Raw genomic sequence first — 19,359 nt, 5'->3', positions numbered from 1 at the left:
TTTGGGGGTTTGGCATGCAGTGGGGTTTGAATGATGTTTCACCGCAGGTTAGTGAGGTTTAATGGGTTTTATTCATCTGTGTTCTGACAAAAAGATGTTGAGATTACCTTTTTGAAAAGTTCAACTCGCTGTCTGTTGCTCAAACACACCTCCCTCTTCTTCTCCTCCTCTTTTTTCCTCTTCACCTCTGCAAGCGTACTGTAACAAAATGATAATTTTGTGACTCTCATAATTTTAAAAAATGACAGTATAGGGTTGATATTTTTACATACAGCAAAAAAAGTATATTATCCAAAAATAAATAACAAATTTAGTCATGTACAATTCTTAAAATAATCCACTTTTTTTTATTTAAATTTAGTTGTTTTTTTAATTGATAGGGTACAGTCATACACTATTCATGCACCGCTTTATTCTATATAAATCCACCTTAGTCTAAAATTTCTTCCTAATCAAAAGGAATATCTACCACAAAAAAAAAAAAAATAGGAAGAGAGAAAACATTTCATTAGTGCAAAAGTCTTGGCAGATGAATAAAAGTAGCATATTTTGCATGGAGATGTCACTGATACAGGCTCTACCTTCACACGTGAAAGCACTGCGAGATAAGGCTGCGTCTGCCTACAAAGACGAGGCATCTGACAGCGAGACGAGGTAGAGATTGAGACGGAACTCACCGCTTAGATTTCGGCAGCATCTCTTTCCCTGTAATGGCTCTATCTCTGGGTTTGAAAAGGTTATCTGGAAACAAGAGCATGTACACACACACACACACACACACACACACACACACACACACACACAATGCTGATTGAGTTGAAGGCTCAAAAGCATGGCGGTAAATCATTCTAGCTTTTTCTCATGTTTGAGGAGAATGAAAACCACCTCTCTTACATAAAAGAATGATCATATTGCAATCTCCCGAAAGATCAGACAAAATTATTTTAAATAAGGACATGAATTCAACCTTCTCTAATAGATTCTTAAGACATTTTACAAAATATGACTTCACTGTCGTGCCAGAACTGTGAGTTCCCATATACACGTGCAAAAAAAAAGTCACTTTCACTGCTGTTGTTGACTCACTGGTGTATTTTTTCATCACAGCCAGTAGAGGGCAGAGAGAGCTACAAAATCACTGACACAAATCTTTAAATTCTTTACTGTTTATTGAGAAGCCTGATATAAATCTTATCAGACTGAACGCTGTGTCGAGAGCTTAATGACATTTGAAGGTCACAGAAATAGATTTTGCTGAAATCCAATGCCAGCAATTATTCTGAAACCTTGTTATTCAACACAGGAGTAATTGCATAAACAATATATATACATATATATATATTTGCAATAAAGCCATTTGTTTCAAGTACATTTTATTGTTTTTAGTCACAGCTTTGCCTTGCGTGCCAGTCCTCTCTTTTTTTCTCCCCTTCAAGTTTTTCCCCTTACATTCAGCCTCAAATTAGTTTTGATGATATGTCAGGCTGGAAGCATCCTTTAATTACATTTTAGATACTTGGCATGTTATGTGATCAATCCCAAATATTATATATTCTTGTCTTTGTGCATTTTATTCAGTTTGTTGAGTCATTTAGCTGTAAATCAATTTATGTACTTTAACCTTTGAAACCTGGATCAACATCACTTTTCTCGTACTGCGTTCAGAAACCTTTTAAACCTTTGAACCCGAACCAATTGGTTTGATTTTTTTCTTGAAAACATGACATAAATGTCAACCTGGAAAGCAAGGTCCTGCAAATTGCATAATTTAGTAGATTTAGAATTTAAAAAAATAAAAAGCTAGGTAAAATGTCCAGAAAACTATATTTATTTTGATCATAATTACATATTTAAAATTATGTTACAGAATAATTAATATTTTTAAGCACTTTTTTAAGGTCAATTCCTTTTTTTCCTTTTCTTTCTTTCTTTTTTTCTGGTAATTTTCAGGTATTTTTGTAACTTTCTACTAATTACTTGGTAATCATGATAATTTTCTGGGTAATTTCTAGGATTATTTGAACGAAATAAAGCCAATTTGTTCAAGTTTCAAAGGGTTTAAAGTATAGACTCCTTTCACTGAGCAGTTTTGGTAGATCACTGAGCTTGCTGCTAACTCATTTCATTAGAGGATTTTAGCAAGCAAAACATAAGTGTGAATATTGTGCAAATTAAGCAAAATGGTACCTATCAGCTTAAATCCCAAAATACTGGTCTTGAAAAACAACCCATATTGGCTGAAAATGACCTCCGCTTGCTCTTTGTCCAGTGTCTGTATGTGTGTGATTATGACGTGGCAAACGGCCACTGCAGCTGCATTAGGACAATGGGCAGCACAGTGGATGAGAGAGGTGAGGGTGGCTGCTGGCACAGTACCGTTCAGAGAGGCACATCGGGCTTTGTGGGCTCTCCTCTGCCTGAGAGCAGCATCCGACCGTGGGTCTACAGAACACGCCAGCTCCCTCCTCTCTTGCGCCCTTCGCTCCAGCTCTCGCAGTCTGTCCTGGGAACGAGTGATGAAGTCAGGTCTGGACCTCTGCAGTGCGTCCTGCCAAAACCAGAAACATATTGCTCTTTGTGACAAAACACTTAAGTGCAACTACCCAGTTACAACTCCCTGTGCTCTAGAATATAGCTTTGGGGCACCCCGTGGACAACTCTTAAGCCAGTAAAAAAGTGTCATTCCCTTTCGCTGACATTGTAGTGTACTTCAGTGGTTGGCAGCCTGAGGGTCGATATGTCCCCAGACGATTAAGATAAAACTGAAGGGTTAGATAATTAACAACATTTTGAAAACAAAAAAAAATTCTTCTTCTAAAAATAACTGCTTTCTCCAGTGCAATTCAAGAAAAAGGAGTCTTTGGTTACAGTCCAGTTGCTGAAAGAGACTGTTCATATGGCACATTTCTGTTATGTATGAGTTGACCTTTGGTGGATGGTATGACACCGAGGCAGGACGCTTTCCGAGCTGCAGAACACTGTTCAAGACAAACACCACAGCTGGTTGTTTAGTGAGTTATTGCTGTTGCACCAAATGTTGGTGATTTGTTGCAACCTGTCAGTGTTTTTCAGCAGCTTTTTAGCCACTCAGTGTGGGTGTTTATTAGTGACCTGTCGCTGTTTTTCCAGCAGCTTTTTAAGCACTAAATATGGGTGTTTTGTTGCCACCTGTCGCTGTATTTCCAGTGGATTTTAAGACACCTAACATGGGTGTTTTGTAGCAACCTGTCATTGTTTTTTCCAGCAACTTTTTAGGCTCCGAACATTGGTGTTTTGTAGCAACCTTTCACTGTTTTACAGCAGCTTTTTGGTCATTAAATGTAGGAAAGGTATTTTGTAGTGACCAGCAGATTTTTAAGCACCAAACATGGGTCTTTTGTATAGACCTATTATTGTGTTTTAGTGACCTGTTCTTGTATTTCCATGGTCTTTTAAGGCACTAAATGGGATTGTTTGCAGCGATCCATCGCTGTTTTTGCAGAGGGGATAGTGGTATAAAAACTGATTTTTACAGAGACATCAATATTTTGGGTACTTTTAACCAAATCATGATTTTTTCCCCTGACTATAATCATGTTTTTTGTGCTCCACTCTAACCACATGTTAACAAAAGCACTGTTAAAATGTAAAGTTTTGACCATTGGGCTACATGCAAATGTAATGTATCTGGTTATACTGGCTGCAGCACACAAACATATCGTACAAACAGACACAGGATCTGCAGGATCTCACACAAATCTTCTTTCATATCTGAATGCCAAAGACTCTTATTTGGAGAATTACAGTAAATTCCAAACCTTTTGTTTTATTGGCTATGAAAAAAACCTCTGAACTCACCTGAAGAGAAATAGCTTGAGGTGACCTTTCAGGGTCAGGACTGAGTGCAGCAAATGCAGCATGAGGCTGGTTGCGGCGCTGCATTGTTCTTTGATCAGGTTGTGGCTTCATACATTTCCCTCCATCTGTCACTACCAAGGCAGAGAAAATCAAATTGTTTGCGTCTCATTTACACCTGCCATGACTTCAAATGCCTGGCGCAATGCGCCACAGCCCTCTGGGCCTGCCATGACATATTAGTTCCTGGTATGAGTCAAATCTGCACAGTATGTAAGCACCAAGGAATTTCACTGGATTTGTATTGATGCAATTATATATGTAGCTCTGTAACACAAATTTTCAGTTAACAGCAACAAAGATCAGTGCTTTATTAGGGTGAAAAATTACGAATACATGTAAGGGGAAGAGAGAGAGAGTAATAATACCTGTATTTTCCCGAGGTGATGTTGTGGAGTCCTCCTTAGAATTGCCATTTGTTTTCTTCTTACTGAGTTGTCTTTGGAGTTTGATATTTGCTATGATGGCAGCCGCATTGAGGGCAAGCACTTCCTCTTGAGACTGATTTGAGTGGGGATCTGAAAGGCGAGAGGACTTTGATGTAAGTGAAGAGTAAGTAAAACAGTGACACCGGCTGTTGTTGAGCTGCCATTTTGGCTGCTGTGCACCACAGGAAGATATTAACACCATTTCATAATGTCCTGCCTCATCTGGAGGTTGACTGTATCAAACGTTGAATTTAAATTATGTTGCCTCAGGCCTCTGTAATTAATTGATGACACTCTTAATGAATGTGATTAAGGAATAATTAATAATTTCATACAGAGAAAAGACATCGTGACTGGAAAAACACACACGCTCAGCAGAAAACTCCTTCCTAGTGTAACTAATTCACCTGAATATTCAGAGTTCCCAAACAATAGCTTGAGCTGACCATTTTGGCCATAGTTTTGCATCATCAAAATACATTTCAATTGTGAGGATATTGTACCAACTGAAGAACTGTGGATTTAAAAAGTTGACTTCAGTGAGAGTGAAGTCACAGAAAAAGACTTGTGACTTGACTGCCTAAAGAACTGTCTTAAAAGTTAAAGCAAAGATATTCTGGAGCAATAAAAATAAAATGAGAAAGCACCAGTCAGGCCTTGCATGGCCCAACATCTTATATTTCATTATTTAACTAAAGCATAGAGAGAACTTGCATCTTAATGTGCAATTTACTAAGACTTGCACTTGCAGCCAAACATTTTAAAACATCTCTGCAGCCATTCCATAGAGGTTTACCTTAACTTGAAAGCAATAAGCGTTGACATTTTGGGAAATATTCACTAAGTTTGCCAAGATAAGAAGATTGATCCCGCTCTTATATTTCTACATTAAATATGAAGCCAAAGCCAAAAGAAGATTAGCTCAGCAAAACATACAGAGAGGAAGCAGAGGCAAACAGCTAAATTGGCTCTGTCCAAATCCAGGCTCATCAGTTAACATGTTTGATTGTACCCGGCCAAGAAATAGTCCAGCACATAACCCTGTGTGAAACCACAAATAGTCACATTCATTTGGATTTTTGTGCAAACTACATTATCATGACATAAAACTGAACTGTGGAGGTGCTGGGAGGAGTGTTTTTTCAATATTAAAACCAACTTATTACCTTTGGATTCTTCATCACTGTGGAGTCAGTGAATGAAGAATCCAAAAATAGAGAAAATTCTTACTGATTTGGAGTAAAGGCCCTTTAACTTAAATAAGATTAGCCATTGAACTCTTTAGAAGAAGCATTTCCTGATGATTTGTGTTGTTATTTACTGGCACACGGTAAAAATGTTTTGTTCTTTCAACACCGGATTGTGTTGTTAATGGGCTAACTGGCTAACTTGCATCATGACAGTCTTCCAGTTTCCTTTTTGAATGGAGATTACAGACTAACGCCATTTGCTGGCATGGAGAGTTATTTCCTCTTACGCTGGCACAGAACGAACAAGCTGACACAAGTGTGTCTGCAATGCACTGCTTGCCTCTTAGTTATTTGATGTTGGTTTGGTGTGTCATCCGCATAAACACCGTCTCCGTCTCACACACAGACGAGTAGCATTTCTACGCTCATGCATTTGATGGAACGCATGAGCAGAGTTTAACTACCCAGGCATGCTAGTTGCATGAACATTTGTTTAAAATAGTGATGTTTCAGCGAGATTATACTGCACAGGTTGCGTAGAAGTTTATAAACTGACGCTGTGATAGAGTTTTGCTTTTGTTAAATGTGGCCCTCCTTTTGCTCGATTCTTCAGAAATTTTCTGTTGTTTGATTCTTTACAAATTCACCATAACACACGGTACATTTACATGATGTTAGAAATAATTCAATTATTGTGTCAGTCTGACTAAAACGTAACTTTTAAAATTCATGTAAACATGTTAGTCTAACTGAAATCGCACTAAATCGAATTTCTTGAAATTGGACTAACACATCCAGATATGTCGACTGAAAGCTGAGTAATTCCATCGTGTAAACACCTTAGTAGACTTTTACTGGATTAGATGATCTGCATGTGCTTGTACTCGCTGCATTGTCCTCCCCAGGTGTTTATGGACAGGGACTGTTTGTTACTTGTGAGGGGGGGAGGTATACTGCAAAACAGGTCAGGCATTTTTTTTTTTTTAAAAAGTAAGCACTGCGGAGGGAGTTGTGTTTTTAATTTTGGCTTAGGTAAGGGACATATATTATTCCTTTAACATTGCTTTCCTTAGTTAAACCTTAACCAGAACAAAAGCCTCAAACCTGAAGTAAAAAAGTAGCTTTTTGAGACTGGATTTTGGCCCCCAAATGGCTGATGAGTCCCCCAATATGACTATGTAAAGAGATTTTTGTCCACACAACATGATTACTACAAAGAAAACACCCAAATCTGATAGCTACACTGCAGGATCTGGATGCTAAAATTGATTCGAACACATCCTGATACTTTATTTTCACCATGTTTAGCAGCTTGTGATTTCTCTTCCTCCCCTGTGCTGTCAGTGAAAACAGGGACCAGAATAGATTATACATGCAAAGGGATGCGTGGGAAAATGAAAGAAGGTGAAAATGAGAAAGCGTCTGTAGGTGCCAGTGGGCCTCTGTGTCTAGGCGAAGCAGTTTGACATCGCCACAGATATCTGGCATGACTGTCAATGGCGCTCAAGGCAGCAGATAAAGGAATAATCTCAACGCAATCTAATAAGGCCTATCAATAAGACATCAAAGGTGAAAGACAATATCAAACCTGAGAGTTCGGCCCCAGAATGCTACAGAGTGTAATAACTTGAAGCTAGAACACGCGAATGGCACAGAGGAGGTGTATATTTAGACATCGCCATCCTTTGAAAATGTAGATCAGAGACAAAGGGAGCCTGTGTGCTGACAAGAAGACTGTCAGAGTGGGACAGAGAAACCTACCCGGGGCCTTGATGAGCGTTAGACAGGGGGACACGCTCCTCACCGCATTCTCTGGCGGCGATCTCTCTTTCTGGGCTCCGTTTGGCTTAAGGGTGTCTGCCACTAGCTGACCTGCTTCTTTCACTGCTGTTTGAGTGCTGATGAAACTACTGTCGAAGTTCACAGGGTTGATTTTGGTCTCTTGTGGAAGCCCAAAGCTCCATTTCCTGGCAGCTGGTTGTGTCAAATTCTCCTTGCTGGGCTCAGTGTGTCCAAACATATTGCCATAGCAGCTCAGTGGTCTGTGTGGCCTGTCCGATCTCGGTCCAACAGCCTTTGGAGAAACCCCTGAGGGAGCGGGTGCTGCTATAGCAGGGGGGTTGCTCACAAAAAGACTCAGCGTGGATCTGTGTAGTGTTCCACTGTTTTTTGCGACATCTGAAGTGTTTGGTGCGGAGTTTGTGGAATCCAGACTGTGATATGAAGGTGCTGCGTTGTGGTGATTTCCCTGACTCCACATGCTGTTTTCCTTGTACAGTCCCTCTGAGTAGCTGTGTCTGTAATCTGGGTGCCTCGTCCCAGATCCTGCCTTGGCTGGACTGTAGCTCTCTCTGTGCTCTGTCACTTTGATGATGGTAGCCTTTCGTCTGTGCACCACTGTATCCAAACCATGGCTAGCTGGTGGGGTCCCTGCTGTTTCTGTGCTTTGGACAGGGCTAGACATCGTCCTTTGCTCTGTCACTTTGACTATAGTGGCCTTCCTCTGCACTGTGACCTGCTGGGAGTTTGCATCCATGGATTGGTGTGCTAATGGCGGAGAAGGGGATTCACTGGAGCGGGAAGAGTGGCTGCCGGATCCGGGCAAACTGGCCGATCTGCTTACTTTCCTTGATGAAATGGTGATGGAGGAGAAGCCGGCTTTGTTGTGAGGGATGAGTGTAGTTACAGCAGAGTTTGTCTGTATATGTGAAGGCTGTGAGATGCTGTTTGTTTCACACAGCGGGGCTGTTGCTCTCATTGGCTGAACACCGCCAGTTCTCCGCAAAGGTGACTTGTACGTATCTGTGTTATTTGTCCCTTGAAGCAGAGTGTTTGGTTTGCAGGGATCAGCAAAAGTTGTTCGCTGCAGAGGAGTATGCTTGAGGGGGTCTGTGTTGGTTGCTTTCATCAGAGACGACTTCCTGTTGGGGTCTGAGCTGGTCCCTGTGGGGAGCTCATTGGACCGGCTGCCTCCAGGGAAAGCCGACACCCTGTTGGTATTCCAGCCTCGCCTCAGAGCTTGCCAGCCTACAGGTCTGTCCCCTTCGTTAGCAGGAAAGCTGCGTTTTTCTGGCACCTACAGCATGTGGATAAAAGAGATTCTATGTGATAAATATCCTTAATTATGCATGGAAACCCAGCCCACCCTTCTGTTGTTGCTAATGTCTCCTGCTAAATCTTTTGTCATTAATGAACACAATAAAACATATGCTGTATGTTTTGTACTTGCCAATTTGAGCTCCTGTGTTCAAGCAGCAACTACAGAAAATGCAGCATAACCTCATTGAATACGGCGTGACATATTGACAATATGACATCTCTCTAATATAACGTTTCAACAGCGGGTCAGCTGTCTCGTCTTTCTTAAGGGCTTTGCTGTTTGTTCTTTAGTCAGATGACTCTCCCTATGCTTGACACAGTGAATGCCCCAGTAGCAATGGAAGCAGCAGCAGGCAGAGCCAACACACAGCGTGACTTATCCCTCACAGAATCACAATGAGACTCTATCCTCAATAGAAACCGAGAAGCAAAAAGCAAAGATTCTGGTTCTTGGGCTAGAATCAGTGGCGCCACTAAGGGGTGGCCAGGAGTCCACAAGTTCCCTGATACAATCGCTAATCACTTAAACTTGAGTAGGCTTGTTTCTAGTAAATGTTTTGTTCTTTACAATCAATGTACTCGTTCAAATTAAAGATATTATTGTATGTATAAAGAACGAATGACAACTAGCCTATTTGAAAAACAATGAATTACACTAAAATATATACATAAAACATTAAAACAGGGTTATTGTGGAACTCAAAATGTTACATTAGATGATTAGAAACATTACCTATTAAAAAAGAAACCATAGTATATCAGCATGCATTTTTGTAACCCTTTGAAACCTGGAATTACATCGCTTTTCTTTTGTTGCTTTCAGACGCCGTCCACAAGTATATACACCTCTGAATGTCCTTAATTATGGCTACGGATGACTGATATAAAAATACATCCATTTTTTTGCACTTGGCTGTAAACATCTTTATTTCTGCTGTAAAGTTTGGCATTTTAACGTGCCTTTAACATGAGCCAGCCTCAAGTGGTCATTTGAGGAACTGCAGTTTTTGGCACTTTAGACATTTGCTTGATTTTTGCTGGTTGCTGCTTGATGCCACCATAAGATTTTCAGTAGCCCCAGCTGCCCACCACTATAAAAAAATTCTGTGGGTGCCGCTGCAGAATATTTTAATGGTGCTTTATGGAGCGTGGCGATATGTCTAATCACCAGCAGGCTTATGATGTGACATACTGCCCTGATTCCTAATTTGTTAACATTGCATGAAGCTCATTTCTAAACTAAGAATGTAATTTACAAATTTATGTTTGAGAAAATTTAACCAGCTGTGCTTTTGCATAAAAATACATAATAAAATATATTAACCAAAGAGAACAAACTTTGAAGTAAAAAGACACCTACTGTATACCCCTGATGTAATTCTCATATGATCAAAGTCAAACGTACACAAATCCACTCATTAGATAACTTAAAATTATGACAGTTAGTCAGTACTAAATAAAGCTGCAGACAATTTAGCGCACTTACATCCAGTATAAGGTGACAATTAGACATTGTTTGCCATCTGTACAAATATCTAATTTTGCAAAGTCCTGGGTAATTGCAGCAGCAGCAGCAGACAGGCAGCATACAGACACTGACATCTGTGCTGATAATGATCCATAAAGCAAAGAAGTGTGCCATCAGCCAGTTGCCTTTGTGTTGATCTAAGTCATTTCTCTTTTTTATTTCAGTGACTGCTCTGCATTCTGATGACCTACTGAAGCTTTGACCTGATATATTTTTTCTCTGATTTTTTTAGCCTCTCTTCCAAGCTCTGCAGATGGTGTTTTTTGTTTTTTAATCCTAAATTCAACAATCTGAAAAGCTGTAATTAATCACTGATCCTATGGGATGCTCTATCATAAATATGTGTCATTTCCCTCAATTTTAAAAGTGATGGCTTGTGAACACAAGTGATTATTTATTGTTATTTCTTCATGTAAATGAGACTCTTGTCGAAAAGATATGGGTTCAGAATATGTAGGAAGCAAGTGTTTGGTTTGTCTGTTCTGGGCTACTGTAGAAACATGGTGGTGCAATATCATCCTATATAGATGTAAACGGCTCATTCGAAGGTACTGAAAGCACAACAATTTATTATTCTCAGGTGATTACACGCTAAAGAAAACATACATATCAGATTATGTTTCGTTTTTGCCAGTATATCCCCCTGAATCCACTGGAACTTTAATGTCCTCTCAGTATGCTGACAGACTTATTATGCACTCCCTATCACACACAGATCCACTAACATCCACCATCTCCTGAGCTGTAAAAAAATGTGAAAAACAATCACAGCAGTTGGGTTATCAGTTACCTGTTTAAAATTAGGAGAGCCTTGATCAGATGTCTGCCACGTCTTCACACCCAAAACACTCGGACTGGTGTGACTTCTCTCCACCTCTCCATCTATGTATAAAGGCAAAACAAATGATCCCCTGTCACATTCCTCACAAGACATGCCCCCCCCTCTTTCTCGCTTTCTCTTTTACACACACACACACACACACACACACTCCTCTGACTGTGTGGCAATGTTGACACTGTCAATAATTGACGTTGGCACAGTAAAGTGAATCCAGCACCACCCCGGAGCCACTTCTCTGCTTCCTCAGGAGACACAGTGACTTGACTGGTCTGCCTCTTAGCCCTGACTGATACTCTATTGCCGCCCTCACTCCCTGCCTGGCTGCATTTCCACCTGCTGCTGTTACCATGGCGACTGGCTCTCACTTTGGGATAACCCCTTGAATGCAGTGTGGGTAATGTGCGGTGTTTTCCATTTTAAGGGGAAAAAAACAAGAGAGAATGTGACAATTGCACCGCTTTGCAAATGTGATTACATCCGGAGAATAAAGGATCGTCTTTAGAGGTGGTCTGGGGTTTCTGCCATTACTGCATAAAAGGCCCCACACCGACTTGTGCCCCCTTGAAAAGAGCCTCTCTCATTACCTTCACAGCTGAGCTCAAATAACCTTTTTTTCTAAATCAACAGCAGCTTCATATCCAAGAGGAAAATAAAGAAGCAAGGCCATATGGCAAATACCCTCTAAAGTCCCCACCCTCCCAATTTATTCCCCATCCTCGTGAGTTTTATCTAAATTGTACGTGTGAGCAGAGTGAAAATTGGTCTGCCTGTCTAAACAAGAAGGCCCTTGGAGCACAAGATCCAGTTTTATTATCATTTTCTCATTAACATCAGGCCGTTTTAAGTTTGTTAAATGTGATTTTTGTGGAGGGAGAGGGCACTAAGTGTCTGCAATAAGACCCCAAGCCTGATTAAAACTACTTCGGCAAGGGTTGTCAGCAACATCCAGAAAGTGGGAGAAAGAGAATGAGAAAGAGGTGGGATCATTTGCTAGCTGGAGTGTAACCGAGTCAGCTCTTGTTGGAATAATTGCGGTTAGAATTTCTGATAGTTTCATTTGGTGTCGGGTGTGGAATTGCGGATTTAAATGTACTGACAGCTGAGTAAAGGCAGCAAGCATCGAAACAAGACATATTTGGATTCAGTCCTGCACAGAGGTTCTTGTTTCTTGTTGATCATCTGTCTTCCGCTTATGACTGGGATATCAGCCTCGGCCAATTTGTTGTGTACATGCACCTGCATAGATTTATTCCCTGTGAATTCACTGAAAATATGAACATTTAACCTGTATTATATGGAGCTTTATCAACATCTAATAAGACATGAGTATACTTTTCATTGTATTGACACAGCCTGTGCATTTATCTTTTACATAGCAGTGATGTTAATACGATTCATGGTATTTAAAGGAACAGTTCATCCTAAAACAAAAAATACATGTGTTTCCTCTAACCTGCAGCACTGTTTATCAATCTAGATTGTTTTGTTGTGAGTTTCCAAGTGTTGGAGATATTGTCCATAGAGATGTCTGCCTTCTCTCTAACATAATGGAACAAGATGGCACTCGGCTTGTGGTATTCAAAGCGCCAAAAAATACATATTAAAAACTCAACATCGATGTCCTTTTCCAGAAATCATGACTCAAGATAACCCACAGACATTGTTGTGGTCAGTTTTTATGTATTAGAACTTTTTTTTCTATCAAATTACCATCTGTGTCACCATGCAGAAGGAAGTGCGAATCTACTCACGGACGAGAGGCTTGCGCTCGTGACAGCAAGAGATGTAAACATTACGGGTGTCCTAGCTAGCTCAGTGGTACTACATGAGCTGTCTGTACTGTAATACAGTTGATGGATGTAGTTCTGTGGTAAGACAATAGAAGAAAATAGTTGCTGCATTAAACTGCTCACAACAAAGTCTGTGGATTATCTTGAATCAACATATCCACATACATCAGTTTGTAGGTTATCTTATGAATTAGTGCCCAATGAATGGCGCTTTCATGTTATGTACTTGACGTAAAATTACACAAGGTAGGTTAAGGCAAGAAAAGTTACATAGGTTAGGTTTAGGAAAAGAAACACGGTGACAACATACCCTACAATAACTTCACACAGGACACAATCACCGCTCTCCTGGGAGAAAGTCCTGTGTTTTGTGAACCATCCACTATGCAAACTGCCTCACTAGACAGATTTTTGCTCTTTATACAACTTTCTCTTTATTTCCATCAACACATTGGTCATGAGAAGGCAGCCTTCCCAAGTACATGGATTCTACACAAATTGTTCATGATTGAGTGCTATATATATATTGCGGTGCATTACTTTTTGTAAGTATAAGTACAAACAGTGCATGAGAACAGCCTGCTTGAGTAACCAGGACATAATCTCTGGAAAGAAACATTATTGTTAAGTTTTTTTAAATGTATTATTATTATTATGCCACTTTGAGCACCACAAGCCAAATGCTATCTAATTCTATTATATTGGAGAGAAGGCAGGCATCTCCAACACACTGCAACTAACACCAAAACAATCTAGATTGATAAACAGCACTACAGGTAGGAGGAAGAATGTTTATTTATGATTTTGGCGTTAACTTTACCTTTAAAACATCAGTCCTTTCTATCAAAGTTCCTTGCTGCCATGGATGGATTACTTTGATTTCTGCAAACTGCCCCGAACCTTGCAAGGATAATCTATGTATAAACAAGGACAGGGTTGAAAGATCAAACCTCAGATCAAACTCAGCGAGTGTGGGGCTGCCATGTCCAAAGATTAACAGAGCTCTTTCTCCAATCAGTCTGCATCTCTCCTTATCATTCTCCCTCTCCCTCCTCCTCCCTCTCCTCCGCTTTTCAAGCCAACCAACGTCTATTTCCTTTACCTGCAATCCTGCCAGAATACTGAGGCACAACAGTCGGGACCACTTGTACTTGAAATTGACTTTGTTTTGCGGGGGTTGTTTAAAGTGTTCATACACTCTGTCAGTGCGGAGTGTTTGAAAGAGGACAGGGGCAACACTGCTGCAAGGAGCTGATTAGAGGCAGGTAAACTGTGTGGCAAGTCAGCCCTGAAATAAGCTTTTGTTCTGCCTCTGGCTAACCCGGCCCCTGCAGTTACCCCACGGTCATATTTGTCCCTGTGCTGATCAGGCACTAAGCATCAATTGAAACGGAAGCTTTGTGTATTTCTGAGAATTCTCTGTTGTGCTTCATGTTTTTAATTTTGGTTTGGTGTACTTGCTTTAAGGTACAACTCTTACATAATGATCACTCTTGCATAATTGTGCATGTGTTGGCAGTTATACAAGTGATTGTACACTGATACGGCAAATTGCATGGCATTACATACCCTGGTGCCTGTTGGCTGTTCCTCGATTTTTCTGAAATGTTGGAGTGATCGCTTGTTTCAATTTCACCTGTAAGAAAGGCTCATTAGAAAATGTGTTTTCATACAAAAAGTACCTAAAAAAATAGACTTTCTTTGTTAGAAAACATGGCATCTCACACATTTACAAGAAAAGTTTGATAATTTGTTAGAAACACGTTCTTGCTTAGCGTTAGATGAGAAGATCAATAACACTCTTACTCTTGTAAATGGCATCAATCCTCTCATGTAAAGCTCTGCAAAGAAAGTGAGGTGTATTCCACCAAAAAACTATTCCTTTAAGTGTAATCTTTCAGAACTTGCGCTCATAAATATCAGCTCAAATCAACAGATTTTTAATTTAAGTTACTGTGGAAAATACAAAAACAAAACTCCACACCAACTTCACATAATGTTCTCTTTTCATTGAGGAGTCACAAGGGAAGGGATGTACTGTGTGCATCAATTCAGTCGAACCTCTGGTACAGCGCAGCAACTTATTGATTTTGAAGTCACATTATCAGTTCACTGGGTAATACTCCCACTGAAGTTTCTCTGTACATTGACTTGCATCCTCTCAGGGCACAAAGCTCAATCTCTGCCACCACAGCTCCAAATGAGTCGTAAACCTTTCGAGAATGCGTGGAGTTCCTGCAGAGTAAGCTGTTTTCAAAGGATGCCGGAGCTCTGCCTTCTCCCCGGGTAACAGAGACTTGACTACAAATGGCTCTCTGTGGCACTCTGTGTGTTTTAGTCTGCCTTGCCTGGCACTACACGCGCCATCACCTCCATTACACAGCACTTTACCTTCAGACTTGCAGAGCTTACACTGTCTCACTAACAAGTCAGAATCACAGTCACACAGCCTGAGAGGATGTCAGAGCCAAATCCAGGGTAAATCAGTCCAGAGGCTCTGCAAAGGCCTGCTTTAACAGGTTGATACCCTAAAGCACAGACACATATGTTGTGCCAGGAGGAGTCTCTGAGAAGAATTCTCGGTGCTCCAAAATAAATCTCCTATAAGAGTAGTGAGTAAGGGTGTAAGGAAATATTGATACACTTGTAGATTTCAATATTATGTTTTGCGAAACTGTATGGATTTTTTTTTGTTGTTTAACCCTTACACACTAGATGGCAGTGTTGTAATCTATCTACAGCCATTTGAATGAAAATGAAGCCAACAGAGGAGTGCCAAAAACTGCAGTTCCTCAAACTGCCACTTGGGGCTGGCTACAAAAGTTAGTCTCCATAGACACCAATGTAAAAATGCAAACTTTGCAACAGAAAAAATACCAAACAGACATGTTTACTGCCTTGTACAATTTAAAAAAAAAAAAATTAATAAATTAAAAAATAAAATAAAATAAAATGCTTTTAGCTACTTTCCCATTTCATGACAATTGTTTAGGGGATGAATTTTTGTGTAAGACTCATCTTTTTAAATGTTATTGAGGGTTAAAGTTATGCATAATTAAGGGCCACCTTTATAGTTGAATGTCCATTCACAAGTTACTACCACTGCCACAACGTTGTTAAAGTAACATAACTGTGGTGATATCCTAGACTCAATTTTCAATTTCAGTTCACAAAGTATAGGCATAGCCTTAACTGTCGCTATTTCAGTGTGTTTTCAGATTACTAAAGCTAACTGTGATATTTTTGTTGTCTTTTTTTCAGCATTTGGTTGTGCTAAAAGACCCTCTACAGCAGGGGTATTCAACTAAAATTCAAAGAGGTCCAGGTACTAAAACTACTACTAAAACCTCCCAACAAAGCTCCTAAACCTCATACTGTCTATCAAATAAAACCAACAACATAAAATTCCATATCATTTCAACGATAATTATTGTCAATTTTCATCAATTTTAACATACAGACACATTAAGGCACTTGCATGGAAAACAAATAGCTGCCTCTACATAAAGTTAGTCCCAACACAATGAACTTCAGGCCTCCATTACAAAGAAGACAGACCATAATCCCTTTAAAAGTGCAAACAGCCTCTTTTCTCTCTTTTTTTCACATTATTTTCTACTGCCTTTACTTTCCGAGCAAAATGAAATTAAGGCTTACAGGGTGGAGCAGCCTCTCTCTCTTTTTAAACAATTATTTTCTACTTTCCTTGCTTTGGAGCAGGCCGTATCCCATGGAGGTATTACAGTGAAGTCGCCATATCATCTCACTTTCCACATTTCTCTTCCGCGGTTCTGCGCAGCAAAACGTCAACAATCGATATTATTGTCTAGTTTGAGGCGGTAAACGCTTACCGTAATAACTGGAGTAGTGGCGCCCGTCGAAAAAGAAAATACCGCTCCGTGAACGTAATTGTTCCCATTCTTACATTTTATTATAACTTAGCCACGGGTCCGAGGTCCGTCTGTGATGCTTGCTCTGAAGAGTAAGATGCTTCATTTTTGCGGTAAGTACACTTTGTTTTAATTGTTTTAAGTCTTTCGCTAGCACACATTAGCAATAGCATTGTCGCAGTTAACCATAGCTGTCAATGCACTGGGGTAACCCAGCTAGCAACTTCCCCCGGGGCTGCCTCTTTGGGCCAAATAGGGTCACTTTTGGCAAAAAAAAAAATCCAAGATGGCGTGGTCCAAAATGCCAAATTCAAGGCACCACAGTGACTACGTCCATTTTTTTTTGAAAATACTGTTTATGACCATGTGCATATTAAACAAAGAGTCATAAAGGGTGCACCTTGCTTACTGTATTGCAGTTTAATGAATCATAACCCCTCTGAGGTGACATGTATCATATCACAAGATTCTCACCATATACAGCTCTGGTGGTGAGGCCTGCCAAAATGAACAGGGTATCTTAATTTCAGAAGGTAAAAGGTTGCAAATGTCTGTATTTCTCTTAATTATTCGAATCTTATTTATTTAAATGTAGATAGAAGATTTTCAGTAACTTTAAAGATTTTTTGGAGTATATGCTTGAGGCTTTTGTAAAAGTGTTTTATGTTTTACCTGGCCAGCAGAGTGGTCCAAAAACTGGTTTTGGTTGCAAGCATCGCCCACCATCATCACTCTTCTTTGGATCGGCAGCCATCCAATTTTGACTGGAGCAAGATTACTAAGTTGAGCCTGCTCCTTCTTTGGGGTCTGCATCATATGAGCTCTCTCCCAGCCTCCTCTTCGCTCTGGGTGGGGAAGAAACCCAGTTTGGAGCGACTCCTGGCTTCCCAGTGAACTGTCACACAGGCTGGGACTCCCACATGAAGATGAACCCCTGCTGAAGGAACGAATCCCCGGCTCTCTCCAGGCACGTCCTGTCGGCTCTTTGTCGAGAGCAGGCATGGATGTTGTCCGATCACTGAAAGCTGGAACCTGATCATGAACTGGGGCTCTGAGAAGTTCGCTCTCTATCCTCTGCAGGTGCTCCAGCCAGCCGTCCAGCTGGCGCCCTTCAATTGCACTCTGGGGCCGAGGTGCATGATGAGGACGAGAAACACGGGGCAAAATTTCCCCCTCTGGTATCAAGCTCTCCCAGTAGGACTCATCTCCTGATCTCCGCCAGCTCGGAGCTCTTCGTAGGTGGGCAGCTGGCCTGCGGAGAGTCATCCCTCTGGAGCTCAGGTAACCACTCACAGCTCTCGAGTTGCAGCCCACAATAAAAGCCCTTTACAGTGGAGGTATTAGACTCCCCTGGCTCAGCTGGACCTCTTACCACGAGGCATGCCAGAAATGCTCTGCAAGGAATTAGTAGCTACAAGAATGCTGGAGGTCATCGTAACAGATCTGTTATGAGAAGGTATCAGAATACTGTTAAGACTGAAAATTATTCTAGATCATAAGCCATACTACAGTTTCAAGCTTTCATTACATTCCTCCACAGTGCTGCTGATACTATTACTTACCAAACCATCCTTTTTCACTTGCTTCCAATTCTTCTGTCCTTGGTGTTTAGGAAGTAAACACTCTCTGTCTTGATATAAACTAGGTGCTAGTGGGTACTGTCTCCAGTAAGGCATGTAGCAATGTGAGGGATGCTCTGACGAACAAAAGAGTCACTGAGCATAAGGGCTGAACATCTAATTCAGAGAGGGAGACGGGAAGAGACAGAGGGGTGGGCGGGCTGAAAGCGAAAACAAACACTTGTTGATGCAACACTTGACGTAACAAGATCTCTATTTAAACAAAGAACATCATTAACATTCAAAACTTTAATTATCAAACTGTCTCATTTTGGGTTTATGCAAGCCACAATGTTTTAAAAGAGCGAATCAAACTTCCTGACATTCAGACGTCCTTACAAATGATAAAGGATCACTAATGAGCAGATTATCCGTGTTATTCCATGAGTCACTTAGTGCTCCAGAAATCCTCTTTGTTGAATTCCCCGTTTCTGCTCGTCCCTGTGATCTCGTGGTTGGTGGCTGATGATGAGGCGCTGCTATCCTCAAGCCTCTAACCCGAGCCATGTGACGTTTGCAAGACTGTCTTAAAAAATGGGCCAGTGTCCTCTCTGATAAGCAACCACGACCCACATGATGTCCCACAATGCATGAGTGAAGGGTATTTACAAGACAGAGGAAACTTGCCTCTAGCCATAGACAAGATTCTGCTTTAGATTTTATTTAGAGGCAGTTTAACACAGATCTTCAAAGATACAAGTTTGTGTGAAATAGAATTGGCAGTTGCTTGGATGTTTAATGAATTTCAGTGTTTCTCAGCGGATTAACAGTCCCCAGATGTCTTTCAAAGCAACTTCAGTCTCACTCGGTGGTATAACGTTTTCCACAAGCCGTTCAAAGACAGAGATAAGACAGAGATAGCTTAAATATCAATGGCTGTGACCTGTTTTAAGACACCTTATCAAGCTGAGAAGCAACACACAGAAGGAATATGCAATAGTGTAAAGCGATTTGCATCTTTTTGTCTGCTCTGTCAGGAAGATAACATTAAAACCAATCAAATGAGCAAGAAGGAAAGACTTAAACAAGGTTCAAAGAATAAGTTTGAAAGCAGCACTGCCCTCTGCTGGCAATACTCCA

General features: G+C 40.6%; 1 protein-coding gene across 1 annotated transcript; it reads right to left on the bottom strand.

The window, feature by feature from the left end:
- Positions 1 to 673: 673 nt before the first annotated feature.
- c19h10orf90 (chromosome 19 C10orf90 homolog) lies at positions 674 to 17,926 on the bottom strand. Its single transcript, XM_042508222.1, has 8 exons — positions 17,333 to 17,926; positions 14,340 to 14,406; positions 10,930 to 11,021; positions 7,274 to 8,588; positions 4,263 to 4,412; positions 3,838 to 3,968; positions 2,377 to 2,548; positions 674 to 741 (listed from the first exon to the last, which is right to left on the bottom strand). The coding sequence occupies exons 1-8, from the start codon at positions 17,924 to 17,926 to the stop codon at positions 674 to 676; spliced, it is 2,589 nt and encodes an 862-aa protein (XP_042364156.1).
- Between the last annotated feature and the right edge of the window lie 1,433 nt (positions 17,927 to 19,359).

Source organism: Plectropomus leopardus, chromosome 19, assembly GCF_008729295.1.
Source record: "Plectropomus leopardus isolate mb chromosome 19, YSFRI_Pleo_2.0, whole genome shotgun sequence".
NCBI classification, from domain to species: domain Eukaryota; kingdom Metazoa; phylum Chordata; class Actinopteri; order Perciformes; family Serranidae; genus Plectropomus; species Plectropomus leopardus.
This window is presented reverse-complemented; position numbering and strand designations above follow the sequence as displayed.